The following is a 17,303-nucleotide window of genomic DNA, read 5'->3' on the forward strand; positions in this document are numbered from 1 at the left end:
ATCAGGGTCGCCATCACTTCTCCAGTGTTTGTGTCAATAAGTAACTTTCTCGCCCATAGCTTCGCCGCTTCACATCTGTACATTCTGGCACTTTTCTGCAGTTGTTAGAGGATAAAGGGAAGGAGAAGTTCGATGCAAGACATGACCAGCTGCCCATGCTCACAATCTAAAACTTTTAGCCCTTTATCAAGTTAGGGTGAATGACAGTGGTTCTTGAAATCCCCTCCTATGCAGTTTTTTAAATCGCTAAAACACACACAACTCTTCTGGGCAAGTTTTCGCACAGATAACTTTATTACCACAGCACATATATAACATTGGAATCACACATATGACTCCAGGGAAGATGGTACCTTAGCAGCAGCACAAGAGACATTAGGATACTGGAGCAGAGACAGATATGGTGAGGGAGCACCTTTGACCCATTCTTCAATAGCAGTCACCCCTGGAAGAATGATCAGACTACTTCCCTCATTACTACCCCCTGAGTCCTGCAAGAAGAGTTCTTTCCTCCAGTGGCAGGCAGGGTGGATTCAGAGGAATGCAGAGAAGCATGGGATGGAGAAATGAAGCATAGCCACTTTGTAATGAATCATCTCCTGTATTTCTAATATTGGGTAACTCTATAACCTTGAATTGAACCAACCATCACTACTGCGTAAGGTTGTCCTACTCCTTCACAGTTGAGTACAGAGGGGACCTCCTGATCACCAATCATGGCCTGGCACATCCAGGAGGCAGCAAAGCCTGCTCTGAAATTGACAAGTCCACGTGCTCCAAACATTCTGTAGCAGGAGCCCAGAGAACCCGAATAAAAGGGGCCAAGCACTGTGTGCAACCCAGGGACCTTGTTTCATGCAACGCCAAGACCACATGTCTACCAAAATTAAAGAGGCAAACGCACAGATGCAGATCCCTGACACCACAGAGTCAAAATCTCTGGAACCCCTCTCCCCAGCCATGAGCACGCAACTCAACTACTGCAATCAGCACTGTACAGGCGATGATATATCTGAGGAACTTGCCACCAAAAAGTAGGAGCGAGTAATGCCACACAGCCACATGCCTGATATGTGTGACCAGAACTAACTTTGTGAACCCTTAACCTGCTGACTCCATCCCCCTACATTCTTCTTGTTTAGAATCTTCTGTAAGAAAAGCAGTGCATCTAGTTTCAAACTTATTACCCACCAAAGAAGCTAAAGCAAACAACCTCCCTCACACAACTAACTATTCACCCATCATTTACCCACCCCGACTACTCCCTCCACCACTCTATTCACGTGTATGCATGGCGCTTCGAAGTGGCTGAATGGTGGTGTGTAGAGGCAATATAAGAGACTAATAAATAACTCCACTGAGTAATTCCAGTGTAATTCCATATAGAACCGGTGCCTGCAATGTTAACATTGGGTAAATCATGCATTATTCAGTATTGAACCATTTCCAGCAGTTTTAATAATGTTTGTGGGTTATTTCAACTTATCTGCAGTGTTGAGCAGCCTATATGCAATGTTAATGTGGAATAAATCCAGTGGAATTGTTTATTGACCATGTCTTTGCAGCATAAACATAGAGCAGCTCACTGCATCTAGATTGCAAACACAATCAGCTGAAAAGGAAAGTAAAGTGCTTGCACAGTAAAACGTGCACCTGTCACCACAGTGCAAACAGAGCTACATTACAATTAAAAACACAAGCATAATGGAGTGTAATTGCAATGTACCTGTAGTACTAACACAGGCTCCAATATTGCAAGTGCAATGCACCTGCATTAGAACTAAAATGGAAACAAAGTACAAACACAATACAACCTGTTCCAGCAGTACAAAGTAATGAACCCACAGCAGAAATACAGTGCACTCAGAGATAAAATACAAAGTATTTGAAATGTTGAGAGTGTGCACCTACAAGCACAGTGCATTAATGCATCTGCATTACAAATAAAACACATCTATTAGCACATAATGAAACCATACAACAAACACAGTACAACAGCAAAACAAGTGCAATGCAATGCAAACAGAGTTGCAAACATAGTGCAACTGAAGTACAACGAAATCACACCCCTGGTGCAAACACAGGATACCCATATCGCAAACTTAACGCAGTTGCATTACAAATACACTGTTCCCACAGTTCAGGCGTAAAGTAGTGTAGTGCAGACATAATGTTCCTGAACTGCAAATATCCTCGAGCTACAATCCAGCTAAACAGTATGTAGATATATATGAGATTTATGAAGTGCAAGCCTAGCTACAAAGCAGAATGTGATTTAACAAAGAGCGTACATCGTGGAGTGTAGGTGGGTTCATAGTGGTGTGGGGGTCTCTTGATTGCAGCGCATCAAATGTAAGGAGTAAAGGGGGATTGCAGGTGGTTGGTAGATGGGGTTACCATAGGGAAGGGGCTTGTAGTACAAGGGGGATTAAAGTTTAGGGAGGGGGCATACAGAAAATAGGATTAATGCCTAGACAAGAAAGGAAGATGAACTGAGTAGGAGACTGAAGGACAGTGTTGAGGTGGCGAAAATGAAATCACTTCATGTGATTACATTGAGAGGACATTTTGATTGCAGAGATGGAGTCTTCAGTTCTTTCTTAACTGGAAATTAGATGAATTCTGGATGATTTGGACTGAGATGGAGTTTCGCACCCTTGGTGCATGGGTGAAGAAGGCTCGGCTTCTCATCTTCTTCTTGCAGTTTCGGGTTTGCGTGGGGTCAGTGGTGCTGCTTGTTATGCGCATTCCACAGGGATTCTTAGTCTCAGTTGCCACAAACGTCACAGTGCAGGAGTTGTCTGCCTTACAGACGATGCAACAGTTCATTGATGTGGCCTACGAAAGGTTGCTCGAGCCTTTGCAGTGCTCATCCAGTTAAAATAGTAGGAACGTGTAGTGTAAATTCAGTGAACCACAATTGTTGTGGCTCGAAAGACTCAGCTTACAGAAGAGGGGAAGAAACTTAGGGCTAGATAGATTTATTTTATTACGCCATCAGAAAAAGGATGCAGCAGCTCAAAAACAAACCTCAGAGATGAAGCATCCCTCTCAATCTTTGGCTTTCACCGTAGTCTGCTGAGTACCGTCTCCATGGATGGAAGAGCCCGGAAGAGAACCTTCACACTACAGTCTAGCCTACACGTCCATCTTTCAGGATTGCTCAGGTACGATATGCAACTTGGAGCTATCAAGCTCTACTTGACATGGTAAGTGCATGCTGAATCTATAAAACGCAGAATTCTTTAGTCCAACAATCTGATCAGGACCATTTTGTTGAACAACTGACAGACTCCTCTGTCGCTAAACAACTAGAACAACATAGTAGCCTTCCATTCGTTCAAATCAATTTTGGCATCACTAACTCTTTGCGTCCATGGCATTGTCCAGAGGACCATCATCACATGTCCAGAGCCTCATCCTTGTTGCTACATCACTACTTTACTTATTGAAGGGGCTGCTGGAGAATTAGAATAGAGGGATGTGCAGTAGCAATTAATGTGGAAATCTGCTCACATTTTGAGTGTAAATGTTTCCATGGTTGTAAATGTGAATTTAATATGTTACGTGTGAACACCGACGTGTTTCTTTCTGCAAATATGGAAGAGGGAATTTTAAGAAGTCTATCATATCAGTTGGTTGACTTGCCTGCCTTCACTTTGCAAACTTTGTCCAGGTTGGATCAGTTTTGTGTTTCAAATGCTGATTTAGTTTAGGAAAGGGCCTATCGTAATCAATGCTTTAGGGCACAGCAGGCTGTGATATGTTAGGCAATTCATTTCCCTTGGGCTTGGAGAATGTTGGAGAGGTAGGGTGGGTGTCATGGTCAACATTCCATCCTTGCTCCTTTGATAGCCTTTTGCCTGTTTGGTGCACTGGTGATGCACCCATGCAGGGGGATGTCGGTCTTCTCTCCTTTCTGTAAGTTGTTCAACATGTCTAGAATTTATAGAGGCTGGAGTGGTGGTGCCTCAATGTGTCATGATAATCTTACTTATTAACTGGGGAAGTGTTTTGACCAGTCTTCTCTCTAAGGATGACTCAAGTTGATTTTTTTGGGGCAGGCTTGCTTTCCTTTCCTGCTGGCTGGTGTATCACTGGTTCAGGGAAGGTGGGATAGGTTTGGGAGTTGCTTCTGGCTCCACATTCTATGCCACCACCCGGTAGTTGGCATGGATCTCAGGTTTGATGTCGCACACAAGAGTGAGGAGCTGCCGGAGAACTCTCTCCTTATTCCGCTGGTGATTGGCCTGCATGGTCTGGATCTTCTTTCGTGTTTGTTGTTCCACCTCTGTCGAGAGATTCCCTTGTGAGCCCATGACCTGGAACGCAGAAAAGAACTTTAGTACACAGCTGCAACATCTTACTAACCACCTCTCTTCAGAAGTCTCTACTACCCTAGCACAATGGCACCCATTTGACCCAGAATATTTTAAGACCTTCAATTTTGGATTCAATACATCTTTTAGTACAATGGACACCACAAGTGTTAGTTAAACCGTGGTGGGGGGATGTGTATGTGTGTGAAGGGATAGCCAAAGGCAACCTGTGTGTGCGTGTGAAGGGACTGGCAAAGGCAGCCTGATGGCTCTAGTCCATGGAAGGCGCCAGATATTTTGGCACAGCCCGATTGGCCAGCCGAGTAACTGGGCCATTTTTGAGGAGGGTCTCCTTTCATAACTTTTATAAATAAGGAGTCCTTCCAGCTGGCAGCAAATTGGATGAACTACTGGGAGGGTGTCAAATACAAAACCGGCTGAATGTGTTAATTTTGGTTGCTGCTGAGGCACATTTATGGATGTCACTCAAAGCTGCCTTTTGCTATTAACCTAATATCATACTTATATATTACTAAAAATACTCATCACATCTTGTTTAGCACTCTTTATATGTGCAAGCCTAACAGCTTAAGCTAACATTCTATTTGTTTTATAAACATGTCACTAAGCATCATTTCTAGGCTAATTTATTCACTTCCCTTTATTCATTTATCTGTGGAAGATACACAATTGAAGTCCTGCATATAACAATACTTATTTCAACTTTTGTTTCAATTTACCACCCACAACAGACGCTCCGGGGAGGGTTTGGGGGTTGTAGTGAAATATGTGTTTTTGACCACTGACTTTGTGTTGCACCACTTTGCACCTGGATTAGTTGTTCAGTGTTCACCAATTGCAGATTACATTTTGTATTCAGTTTAGCTGCCTATTGACTTTATCGTAGCGTTACACTGCCATGTTAAAGGTTGCACAATGTAAACTGTGCTTGTTTTCGTATTCTTTCTCACTGAAGAGCTGAGACATATTATGGAGGAGGTAGGCAGTCAGCACAATAAGAATGTACCAGACTTCTGTTTTTTATTGCAAGCAGGGAACGGTTTGGCCTTGAAAGAGACAATTTGGGAGACTGGCCAGTTCCAACATGTTTCTTTCAACTCTGACCTACATTAGCCAGCATGTTTAAATATTTCTTTTTTTAGGGGAGGTTTTTTTCCAGAAAGCCCTTCTCAGGTTCTTTAAGATATAAAAAGGTGGCCCTGCTCAGTAGCGGTGGAATTTCCAAGACCTCGGTCAGGATTAGACGTCAAATGCCTGACATCTGTCCCGTGAGGGTGGATATCTCTTTCTCGCAGTTGAACGGGGTCATCTTCTTGCTGGCATGAGAAAGATGAAGAGCTTGGCAGGCCCTACGGTGATGAACTTTTACTTTATTCTTTGCTTTGCATAATCATAACTACATATATTTGCTGTGTACATTACAGTTGAGAAACATTTTGGTATATTTTCCTTTCATTGCTTTTACTATTATTAAACGTGTGCTTTCAACCTACTAATCTCCTTTTTTAGGAACCTTGTGGTGAAATAATAATAAATGTCTTCTTTGAACTGAGAAGTGCATTCCAGAGATTTTTGTCAGCTCGATCATTAGTGAAAGCAAAACAGGGGTTAATAAATCCATTGCATGAACAAAATCCCATATGGAAACGTGCGCTCATGTAACACTTTAATTGATGTATCAAAAACCAGGCTTGTAGCAGACATCTTCCTGAAACAGGAGATTAGAAAAAACTGGCAGCTGCAGCTTAACCAGTTCAGAGCTCAAGAAAGACTATGGCCCAAATGTATCAAAGTACTGTTTTGCATTTCCTAAATAGCGAATTTTAAGAAATTGCTACTTGAGAAATGAAAAATGGTATGTAAGAAAATAGCGAATCCCTAATAGCGATTTCTAAAAATTAGCAATCGCTATTAGGGAATCGCTATTAGGGAATGGAACTCCATTCATCCCTTTGGGCCTAAAGGCCGATAGGTGCGAATGGTTTTACATTTCCTAATTTGCTAATTCCTTTTAGGAATTCGCAATTTAGGTAATGCAAATCAAAGGGTGCTGGGGGCCTAAGGCCCCCTTTGATGCACTCTCTCAAAAAAAAAAAAATGCGCACATGTAAAGCACACACATACCCTAGGTACATGTGTGCGCTACATGGCACTTTTAAAAATGCATTTTTAAAAATTACACATGGTTACCACCAACTTGAAGTTGGTGGTAATTGCATTTCCTAAATGCCCAGTTTGCGTATAGGAAATGCATGATACATGTGCAAAGGTAATCGTAAATAGGTATTCCCTATTTGTGATTTCCTATTTAGAGAATCGCAATTTGCGATTCGCAAATTTGAGTCGCAATTTTAGGGAATCGCTATTTTAGCGTTTCTTAAAATTGCACTGCGAATGCCTTTCATAAATCCCAAAAGGTTGTTTTGCATTTGCAAATGGTGGAATTTTGCGATTCACGCCGTCTGCGAATGCAAAATTGTTGATACATCTGGCCCTATATATGCAAAGCAACTCCCTGTATCAGGAAAGGTAAGTCTTTCATTGGCATAGCACATGACTAGTTCCTAATGCATTCCTGAAGCTGTGGTCATACATGAACCTACTGGAGCAACACATATGCAAGCACTAATTTGTAACAGGAAGGTGTGTGCTACACAGTGTGTAATAATGATGCTACATGTCTAGGGTAGCTTCATTCTTGCACAAGTGCATTAGATCAACACCCTCTAGGTTGCTTCCTCCTACAATTAGTTGCAGATTACTGGCTCGTTTGTAGTTGGAATCTGTCTTGCGGAGATGCAATCTCTGTAGTCTCTTAAGTATTACAGGAAAATGGGCTCCATAAGAAAGTGCCACATGTTGACATTTTTGTTCACTCCCTGCTGGATCTCTTCAGCTCACCCCTGAGCCGATCCCATTTACTAGAATGGGAAACCCACTCCCACGTGTGCCATGAAGAGCCTCCTCAGATGGCCTGGTGGTCTTCAGTGAAGACTTCCTGATTCTGCAGCTCAGTAGTTTTTCTTCATGAACCAAATATCAACCAGCAATTCATATTTAGTCATAGGCTTGGAGGGGCACAAGTAAAGCTGACTGACATCTAAAGTTAAATTTACCTTAACCAACCTGAGGATTACCACTTGGTTTAGTACTGTTGCGTATCCTATTGTTAATTCTAGCAACCGGTCTCATCTTTTATCTTTGAAAAAATAACAGCGCAAAGATAGCGTCCCAGCGAAGCACTGCCTGGTCTACAAATTATTGCATTTGATGCTCTAGCTGTGTCTACCAAGATGGCCGCTTACCGCCTGCTGTTTACGCTGGAACTCCTTCTCGCGCTCAAGCCTGTACTGCTCGATCTCTGCTTGCGCCTCCTCCTTCGCCTGCTTCAGCCTGCGGGCTTTGCCTGTGCGGGGGGGGGGTGGAAGAGAAGGAGACAAGAAGAGGGATATTATAAAACATTGACAAACCATGATGACCTTGATAATGTTGACATAGTAATACTGACTCAATTGCACGAGGTGTGGCCCAGGTTGTCTCTTAGATATGGGGCACAGGAGACCCCCTGTACCCCATTTTCATTTGAGTCAATGAGCAGAGAAGCAAAAGCAAAACTCTTCCCAGAACATGTGGTGGGAGGTTGCTCCCCGTCCATAATAACCTGGTGAAAATGCCACAGTGTGCACAAAATGGATCAAAGCCGTGCCATGGGAACACATTGGAGTGGCTTACAGCCAGGCTCAGAAAAGAGCTGCAAAGAGTATATAGACATCTCACCCCTCATTTGTCTGTACACTTGACATAACATCACCCTTTGAAGGGATGGGTTTTTTTCCAGGTCTTTACATATTTTTCTAAGATTCTTGTATGACAACTTCTCACACCGCACTCCCATCACCACACACCTAAAGGAGATCCACTCGATCCCTAGTCACAACTAAGTACAATTCAAACTCCTCACTCAGACATTCAAGGCACTACACCTAACTTTGACCCAACATAAACCAACAGCATAACATAACTTCTCAAAGTAAGTCTGACAGCGGTGGAAGCAGTCTGTATACTCTGGAGATCAGTACAGCACATCTATAAAAGCTCACTTACTATTTATGTGCCCTGGCACCTAGTACTGCTATGGCCTATGGGTTCCTCGTCGCCAGAGGAGATGTTTGAGGCAAGGGTCCGAATGAAAGTACTGCTGGGATTTTGCCCTCCGTGATCCAGTAGCAAGAGCAAGTGGCACGAGGACTGATCTGTCTTCAACGTGACTTTGCATTTGTCCTTGGGTGTTTGTACCATCTTCAGTGTGACTTTGCATTTGTCCTTGGGTGTTTGTACCATCTTCAGTGTGACTTTGCATTTGTCCTTGGGCTGTAAAGGTGCTGAACACTGGATGCACTAGTCCAGAAAATTAATAAATCCATAGCATTAACACAAGCCCGTATGGAAAACTGTGCTCATGCCCCATCTAACACTTTAACTGATGTATTAAAAATGATGCACGTAGCGGACAACTTCCAGAGACAGGAGATTACAACAGACTGGGAGGTATTGCACCTTGTGGTAGATCAAGGCACTGTTCAGTGGTGGGGACTGTGTGTGAAGTTTTAAAAGTATGGAGAAAGGAGGAGACCAGAACCTAGGAGTGTAAAATGTTGTGAAGATCCTGCCTAGCCGGCCATCTCTACTGTTCTCTAAAGACACTTGCGGTCTGTCTGATCCACAGAGAACATTGGGTGCAAAGTGGACCCTGCACAGACCCGGCCTGGGTAAAAGCTGAAAGGCTAACATCTTAGACTGCAGCCCGGGGTAAGGAAAACCGGCGCCTTCACCTCCTGCACCTGACATAGCGATGGGCATTAACCGAGGGAGTAATCGATTCTCCGGATACCTTCTTGTGGGGCAGAGCTCCAATATTGTAGATGCGGATGGTGAGCTGCATATGTAAGGTGGAGATATGCAACCATGCACTCCATATATTGATATATGTTTGCCTTGAGAAAGATGATTGTTCCTCGAAACACGTGTTGGCTGTTCATTGCACTAATTGTTCCTACTGATGAAAAATATACTCCACTTGGATGAAGAAGATCATGTTGAGTGACCACTTTCTTGGACACAATTGTACTTGTGAATCGTGGCAATTGATTGTGTTGAAAGAAATCCAACAGGACTGTAAAGTTAAAATCTATGTATGTGCCTGGGGGCTCCTCTAAACCAAAGAGTTAACTAACCATTCAATGAACATACACGGTATATCAACGAGTGCACCCAAAACCAGTATGCTAGGACACACGTGATGTGAATCAGAGTGCAAAAAGTAAGCAAAACATTCGAATAAATATATATCTCTTTCATTTAAAAAGTAAAGGGGTTTGGCCCTGCAGTGCAAGGGTTGAAATCCTACCAAGGGGTGGGGGCGCAGAGGGGGTCAATGAGGAATTTTTAAACTGTTTTTTGAACACAATAACAATTATGGAATCACAGAAAGCAAGGACATATATCCAGGGCCACTGGAATAATGCAATAGTGCTACTGCATTTGACACATAATCCATCATCTGCTGTACAATCTACAGGTTCAACAAAAACAAAATCGGGGCATATTTACAACTTTTTGGCAGTGGGCAATGCTGCCCTGCGTCAAAAAAAAAGGGCAGAAATTTGCCATATCTATGAGATACAGCGCATTCCTGTCTTCTTCCACTAAGCTTGCGCACAATTGGCTGCCTTGCACCAAAGCAGACACCCTTGCACCATGGAAATAAAGTTATTTCTCCTTGTTATGTGTCCCCCGGGGGAGGCGTAGGTTTTAGACGCATTCCCAGGTTTACAAATCCTTGTAAATCTGGGAATGCATCTAAATCCACGGGTGTTGCATGGGAAACCCCATTGCAAGGCCCATGGAACGCCTCTTTGACAATGAGTAAGGCAACGCAGCTACTTGCACTGCGTTACCTTACTCTATATCTACAAGCACACGAAAAGCCATGCAAAGTGACTTTGAGTGGCTTGTAGATATGGGCCTGCAGCCTGTGCCGCCATGCGCCACATAAAGTGACGCACCAGCATCACATGCCACTTGTAATTATGCCCCTCTGTGTCTAGCTCAAACGGTTCTAAAGTTACTAAAAATGCAGCGACACGTGTTACTGCACAGTGAAAGGTCCATAGCAAAGCTGGACTAGTCACTTTTTGTTGCTTATTGCTAAATTTGGTTATTAAAATACTACCAATGAGGTACAACCAATACCCAGATAGTGTTACCAAGTTCAAAAATGATGAAATAATGAAGTAATACTATTACAAAATGTGCCACATTATGCCGCATAATTTGCCTTTTCTTTCCGCATAATTTACTCAACCCTGCTGCATTTTTTCGCCCTCTCCAGCTGTATAACTCCAGTGGCCCTGCATATATTCCATGCACCGCGGAGTGCACCGAGTGAGAAGATCAGGAGGCCGGGCCTGCCTGGTATGTGCAAACTCGTGTTACTTCCTCTGGTCAAGAGGCGTCGGTCCTCTGACTCCTGAGCCGAAAAAGGATGTGTTCACTTTAATTCGACTATGTGTCAGTATTCATGGAAGCAGGGAGGCGCGAGAGTGTGACTCAATTCACATGCATAATACTAATTGTGTAAATGTAGGAATATTTACAAGTACTATGAAATCAACTGCTCTTTTTAAATTCCGTCCGACAGAATACTGTGCTGTGACTTACTAGCAATGTGAATACCGCAGAAGAGGATACTGTGCTGTGAATTACTACCAATGTGAATACCGCAGAAGAGGATACTGTGCTGTGAATTACTACCAATGTGAATGCCGCAGAAAAGGATACTGCGCTGTGAATTACTACCAATGTGAATGCCGCAGAAGAGGATACTGCGCTGTGAATTACTACCAATGTGAATGCCGCAGAAAAGGATACTGCGCTGTAAATTACTACCAATGTGAATGCCGCAGACGAGGATACTGCGCTGTGAATTACTATCAATGTGAATACCGCAGAAGAGGATACTGCGCTGTGAATTACTACCAATGTGAATGCCGCAGAAGAGGATACTGCGCTGTGAATTACTACCAATGTGAATGCCGCAGAAGAGGATACTGCGCTGTGAATTACTATCAATGTGAATGTCGCAGAAGAGGATACTGCGCTGTGAATTACTATCAATGTGAATGCCGCAGAAGAGGATACTGCGCTGTGAATTACTATCATCAATGTGAATACCGCAGAAGAGGATACTGTGCCGTGAAATACTACTAATGTGAATACTGCAGAAGAGGATACTGTGCCGTGAAATACTACCAATGTAAATACCGCAGAAGAGGAAACTGTGCCGTGAAATACTATCAATGTGAATACCGCAGAAGAGGATACTGTGCTGAGAATAACTACCAATGTGAATACCGCAGAAGAGGAAACTGTGCTGCAAATTACTATCAATGTGAATACCGCAGAAGAGGATACTGTGCTGTGAATTACTATCAGTGTGAATACAGCAGAAGAGGATACCGTGCTGTGAATTAATACCAATGTGAATGCCGCAGAAGAGGATACTGTGCTGTGAATTACTACCAATGTGAATACCGCAGAAGAGGATACTGTACTGTGAATTACTATTAATGTGAATACCGCAGACGAGGATACTGTGCTGTGAATTACTACCAATGTAAATACTGCAGAAGAGGATACTGTGCCGTGAAATACTACCAATGTGAATACCGCAGAAGAGGAAACTGTGCTGTGAAATACTATCAATGTGAATACCGCAGAAGAGGATACTGTGCTGCAAATTACTACCAATGTGAATACCGCAGAAGAGGAACCTGTGCTGTGAAATACTATCAATGTGAATACCGCAGAAGAGGATACTGTGCTGTGAATTACTACCAATGTGAATACCGCAGAAGAGGATACTGTACTGTGAATTACTATTAATGTGAATACCGCAGACGAGGATACTGTGCTGTGAATTACTACCAATGTGAATACTGCAGAAGAGGATACTGTGCCATGAAATACTACCAATGTGAATACCGCAGAAGAGGAAACTGTGCTGTGAAATACTATCAATGTGAATACCGCAGAAGAGGATACTGTGCTGCAAATTACTACCAATGTGAATACCGCAGAAGAGGAACCTGTGCTGTGAAATACTATCAATGTGAATACCGCAGAAGAGGATACCGTGCTGTGAATTAATACCAATGTGAATACTGCAGAAGAGGATACTGTGCTGTGAATTACTACCAATGTGAATACCGCAGAAGAGGATACTGTGCTGTGAATTACTACCAATGTGAATGCCGCAGAAAAGGATACTGCGCTGTAAACTACTACCAATGTGAATCCCGCAGAAGAGGATACTGTGCTGTGAATTACTACCAATGTGAATACCGCAGAACAAGATACTTTGCTGTGAATTACTACCACTGTGAATACCGAAGAGGATACTGTGCTGTAAATTACTACCAATGTGAATACCGCAGAAGAGGATACTGTGCTGTAAATTACTACCAATGTGAATACCGTAGAAGAGGATACTGTGCTGTGAATTACTACCCCTATGAATACTGCAGAAGAGAATACCGTGCTGTAAATTACCACTCCTGTAAATACCGTAGAGGAGGATACTGTGCTGTGAATTGCCACTCCTGTAAATACCACAGAAGAGGCTGTGGATTACTACCAATGTGAATACCTTAGGAGATACTGTGCTGTAGACGACTGCCCTTTAAATACCCTGCGAACACATAGAACGAGAGTGCTGCCCCAGTGAATACATGGTACAAAATGCTGTGCGGTAGTTTACTTCCCCTGTGAACACATGGAAACAGCTTGCCACGGAGGGGTCTGAAGCCCTGTGAACACATAGAAGCAGAACACTGTGGTGGGGCTTGCTGCCCCTGTTAATATGCAGCAACAGAATGCTGTGGTATGGTGTGCTGCCCCTGTTAATATACAGAAGCAGAATGCTGTGGTATGGTGTGCTGCCCCTGTTAATATACAGAAACAAAAGGCTGTGGTATGGTTTGCTGTCCCTGTTAATATACAGAAACAGAAGGCTGTGGTATGGTGTGCTGCCCCTGTTAATATACAGAAACCTAATGCTGTGGTATGGTGTGCTGCCCCTGTTAATATACAGAAACCTAATGCTGTGGTATGGTGTGCTGCCCCTGTTAATATACAGAAGCAGAAGGCTGTGGTATGGTGTGCTGTCTCTGTTAATATACAGAAACAGAAGGCTGTGGTATGATTTGCTGTCCCTGTTAATATACAGAAGCAGAATGCTGTGGTATGGTTTGCTGCCTCTGTTGATATACAGAAACAGAATGCTGTGGTGGGGTCTGATGCCCCTGTTAATATACAGAAACGGAATGCTGTGGTGGGGTCTGATGCCATGTGAACACATGGAAGCAGAATGCTGTGGTACTGCCCCTCTGAACACACAAACATGGGATGCTGTGGAGTGGTTCGCTGCCCCTGTGAACACAGTATACAATGCTGTTATAGACTACTGCCCCACGCACACCGTGACAAAACATGTCGACGACGCGTGCGGCTCACTCCATCACGGGACTTGCCCCTTCACGGTATGTTTCTACTCTCTCTTCTCAGTGCAACTCGATCCCTCAAGGATGAGAGGCTGAGACGGACATGCCTGGCTTCGAACCCGAGACCTACAGGTTACATGAGATATTTTGAACTGGGTGAATTACCACGAAGCTTACACATTACTATGACGTAATAGTGGTACATCAGGTACCAAAACTCGTGGAAATGTTTGCACCGAATTCACATGGCATTGTGCAGAGGATACAACATACACACAATGCTTCTAATCTAGACAGACAGACAGATAAATAGATGGATAGATAGACAGACAGATAGACAGTGCATGTAGTTTTAGGGTCACAGAGTGAGTCCGCTATTGTAGTGGGGCCCAAAAATGTGTCCTCAGTTGTGTGGGCGCCAGTGGGGGCTCCCACTTGCCCCTCACCCTATTCAGAGATGTAGTGGCGCAACGAAGCTCGAGGGGTCCCCCTGCAAAAATATACGGAGGTGCCCCCTCGCCCTGGCCCACCACCTACCACTTGTGCGCGGGGTGGGGGCTGTAGCTCGCCTCCTACCCACACCTGCATCGTGGGGGCTTCTTCTGTGACGCCACTAGATGCCATTGCCAACATATCCTCGAACCCGGAACCCGACCCACCTCCATCCACCTTCACAACCCCCCTGCGCCCGCCCCTTCACTCAGCAGCCAACAGTGACGACCCTGATGACTAAAATTAAATGAAACGTCCCTCGCTGCACGCTAGAACACAACCTCCCGCCCCTCCACACCAGGCGCCTCTGCTTTCGGACACACCGTGTCGGAGGGTCGCCTCGCGTGGCAGGCGCTATATCCAGTCGGGTCTCGCGTTATTTATAGATTTCTTTGAATAATGTGATCTGCTAACCAGCGCCACAGTCTCGCAGGATACCCAAGACGAGGGTTTTCTGAGGGCTACCCTCCTCCACATCCATCCTCCAGCTGGTGTGCGATGCAGGGGCCGACAGAGGCGACCACGAGTCCTCTGCATTTGCCCCCACGCCCCTCCCGCTCTTGCCCCCGTCCTCCACTGGTGCCTATCACCGGTGCCCCCCCCCCCCCCGCCCCCCGCACTTCTCCTCTTAATCTCTCCCTCTCCTGACCCCTAGCTGCCCCAGCCTCCCTCGCCCACGTCTCTTCCCAAACCCTCCTTACACCCCCACCCGCCGACCCCCACAAGGGCAGGAGGGGCCCTTACGTTTGCGGGCCTCCGCCACCTTCTCCGCGGCCCTCTTCTCGGCCTGCAGGAGCTGCTGGATGCCTTGCGACTGGCTCGCCATCTTTGCTCGGTGTCTCCTCCCTGCCTGGGTACCACCGGAGGATGGATGCAGGAGGCGGGGGGAGGAGCGTAGGTAGGAGGGAGAGGGCAGAGACGAAAGAGTGGAGGAGTGGGAGGGGCACAGGGGGAGGTAGAAAGGAGCGAGGATGGTGGAGAGATTATGTTTGTAAATAGCAGGCATTCAACGCCTCTCACACCTGTGACCACCGTGCATTACAGATGGATGCTTGGAGACTCACCACGTATGTACCAGATACATCCACACACGCAGCGCACCCACAAAGAGAGCGTCTCTGGAACAAACATACAGCCTCATAACAAGAGAGATTACCACAAGATATACACAGAGTCACACGAGACTGACACGTGCAAGCACACAAACAGTCCACTACAAATACACAAAGCAACCAATGAAACAGGCCTTCAAAATATATACGCACACACTTTGCATGACATACGCAGACCCTCAACACTTCCATATACCAGTGAAGGTATATACACCAGTGCCTACACAATCTATGCATCACTAAAGCAAACTCACGCTTCATGTACACACCGTCAAAACACACCGAAAGGCAAAGGCGTGACCTTCTCTTTCGAAACACATACATCCCAACCACATGACCTCCAACCACAACACCCAACATAGCACACATATTCCCCCAACATATGCGCCCAATCATTCTTCACCTTATTCACTCTCAGAACACATAAAGAGACCCACAGTACAACACCCACACAGCACCACTATCACTGCCCACCCACAACACACAAGAAAAATACAACCTCACACATGACCACATGCCCAGAAATATATAGCCACAAACCAATTGCACACGCATCAAGAACTCAACGCATTCTGGGCTGCACATTCACATATACATTCCTACCTACAACACATATACAACACCAGAACACATACATTCCACCCGGCTCATGCAAACATTGTATTAGTATAAAAATACACCCACGTCATCATCTTACACCCGGATTCACACAAACACACTCACAGCCCAGCAATAAATACATTATAAACAACACAACTCTAAAAACACCCATATCAGCATAATCATAAACATACACACACTGTCAACATTTACAATCCGATCCCAAAAGTAATAGACATGCTCATACCTACTGTATAGTCATACAAACCACACACACAGCACAAAATGTACCTATTACCACAACATACACACCCACTGTTTTCAAGCACAATACATAAATCTGCTACCTCAACGTGCACAGACCATTAACAAAGCACACACCAAAGCAACAATATACACTTATATAACATATGCACACCCCTCAACACACCAACATATATTCAAGCATACCACACGCACACCTCTCAAGGCATAATACCCTGCAACATACGCACAAACCCCAGACAATGTGTGCACATAGATGCCAACAACACAACCCCTTGGGTACTACAACATACACTTCTGCCAAACCAGCAGCATGCCAACCGACCACCATAGGAAAAGTTACTAACCTTAGGCAAAGCTCTGGATACTCTGTCTAACTGCTCATCCCTCACCTTTAGAATATCCAAAGGTACCAGAGAGATCCAGAGATTTCTTTATTACCGGTGCTTGTGCACGCTGGTTGGTGGTGTAGCTGAAAGGTAATTCTTCATTGTCCCACACAAGATGGAAGAGTGCCTCATATAAGCTCTACTCTTGCACGCAGATGTCAGTTTCATTTCTTTTTCCTTCTGCGCCCTGAGACATGGAGCGCCAAGTAAACCATAGGGGACGATGCGCCCATTTCTAACTTGGAACCTTTTAAGATGCTAACAAGGCCACTCCAGAGAACAGGGAAGAGGAAGGCTAGTCAAGAATCTGTGGTTAGATAGAACATCCACCAGAAAGAGTGTTAGCAAGGTAATTTGGACTTTTGATAGATACTTCGAATGGTAGAGTCATCCTCTTTAGAATAGAGACCCCAGCACTACTTCTGAAGGTGGAGGGTCTGGGGATTGGGTTCAGACCACAAAGCCTTGCAGAACCAAGCAGGCAAATTAACCTTCCTGCTGGACTTGACTGCTGAGGCAGTAGTGATGCCTGGATGTATGCACCAA

General features: G+C 44.6%; 1 protein-coding gene across 1 annotated transcript; it reads right to left on the reverse strand.

Moving 5' to 3' along the window:
- Positions 1–271: 271 nt before the first annotated feature.
- LOC138299150 (V-type proton ATPase subunit G 2-like) lies at positions 272–15,255 on the reverse strand. Its single transcript, XM_069237215.1, has 3 exons — positions 15,137–15,255; positions 7,646–7,746; positions 272–4,322 (listed from the first exon to the last, which is right to left on the reverse strand). The coding sequence occupies exons 1-3, from the start codon at positions 15,216–15,218 to the stop codon at positions 4,149–4,151; spliced, it is 357 nt and encodes a 118-aa protein (XP_069093316.1). The 5' UTR covers positions 15,219–15,255; the 3' UTR covers positions 272–4,148.
- Between the last annotated feature and the right edge of the window lie 2,048 nt (positions 15,256–17,303).

This window comes from Pleurodeles waltl, chromosome 6 (genome assembly GCF_031143425.1).
Source record: "Pleurodeles waltl isolate 20211129_DDA chromosome 6, aPleWal1.hap1.20221129, whole genome shotgun sequence".
Taxonomy (NCBI): Eukaryota; Metazoa; Chordata; class Amphibia; order Caudata; family Salamandridae; genus Pleurodeles; species Pleurodeles waltl.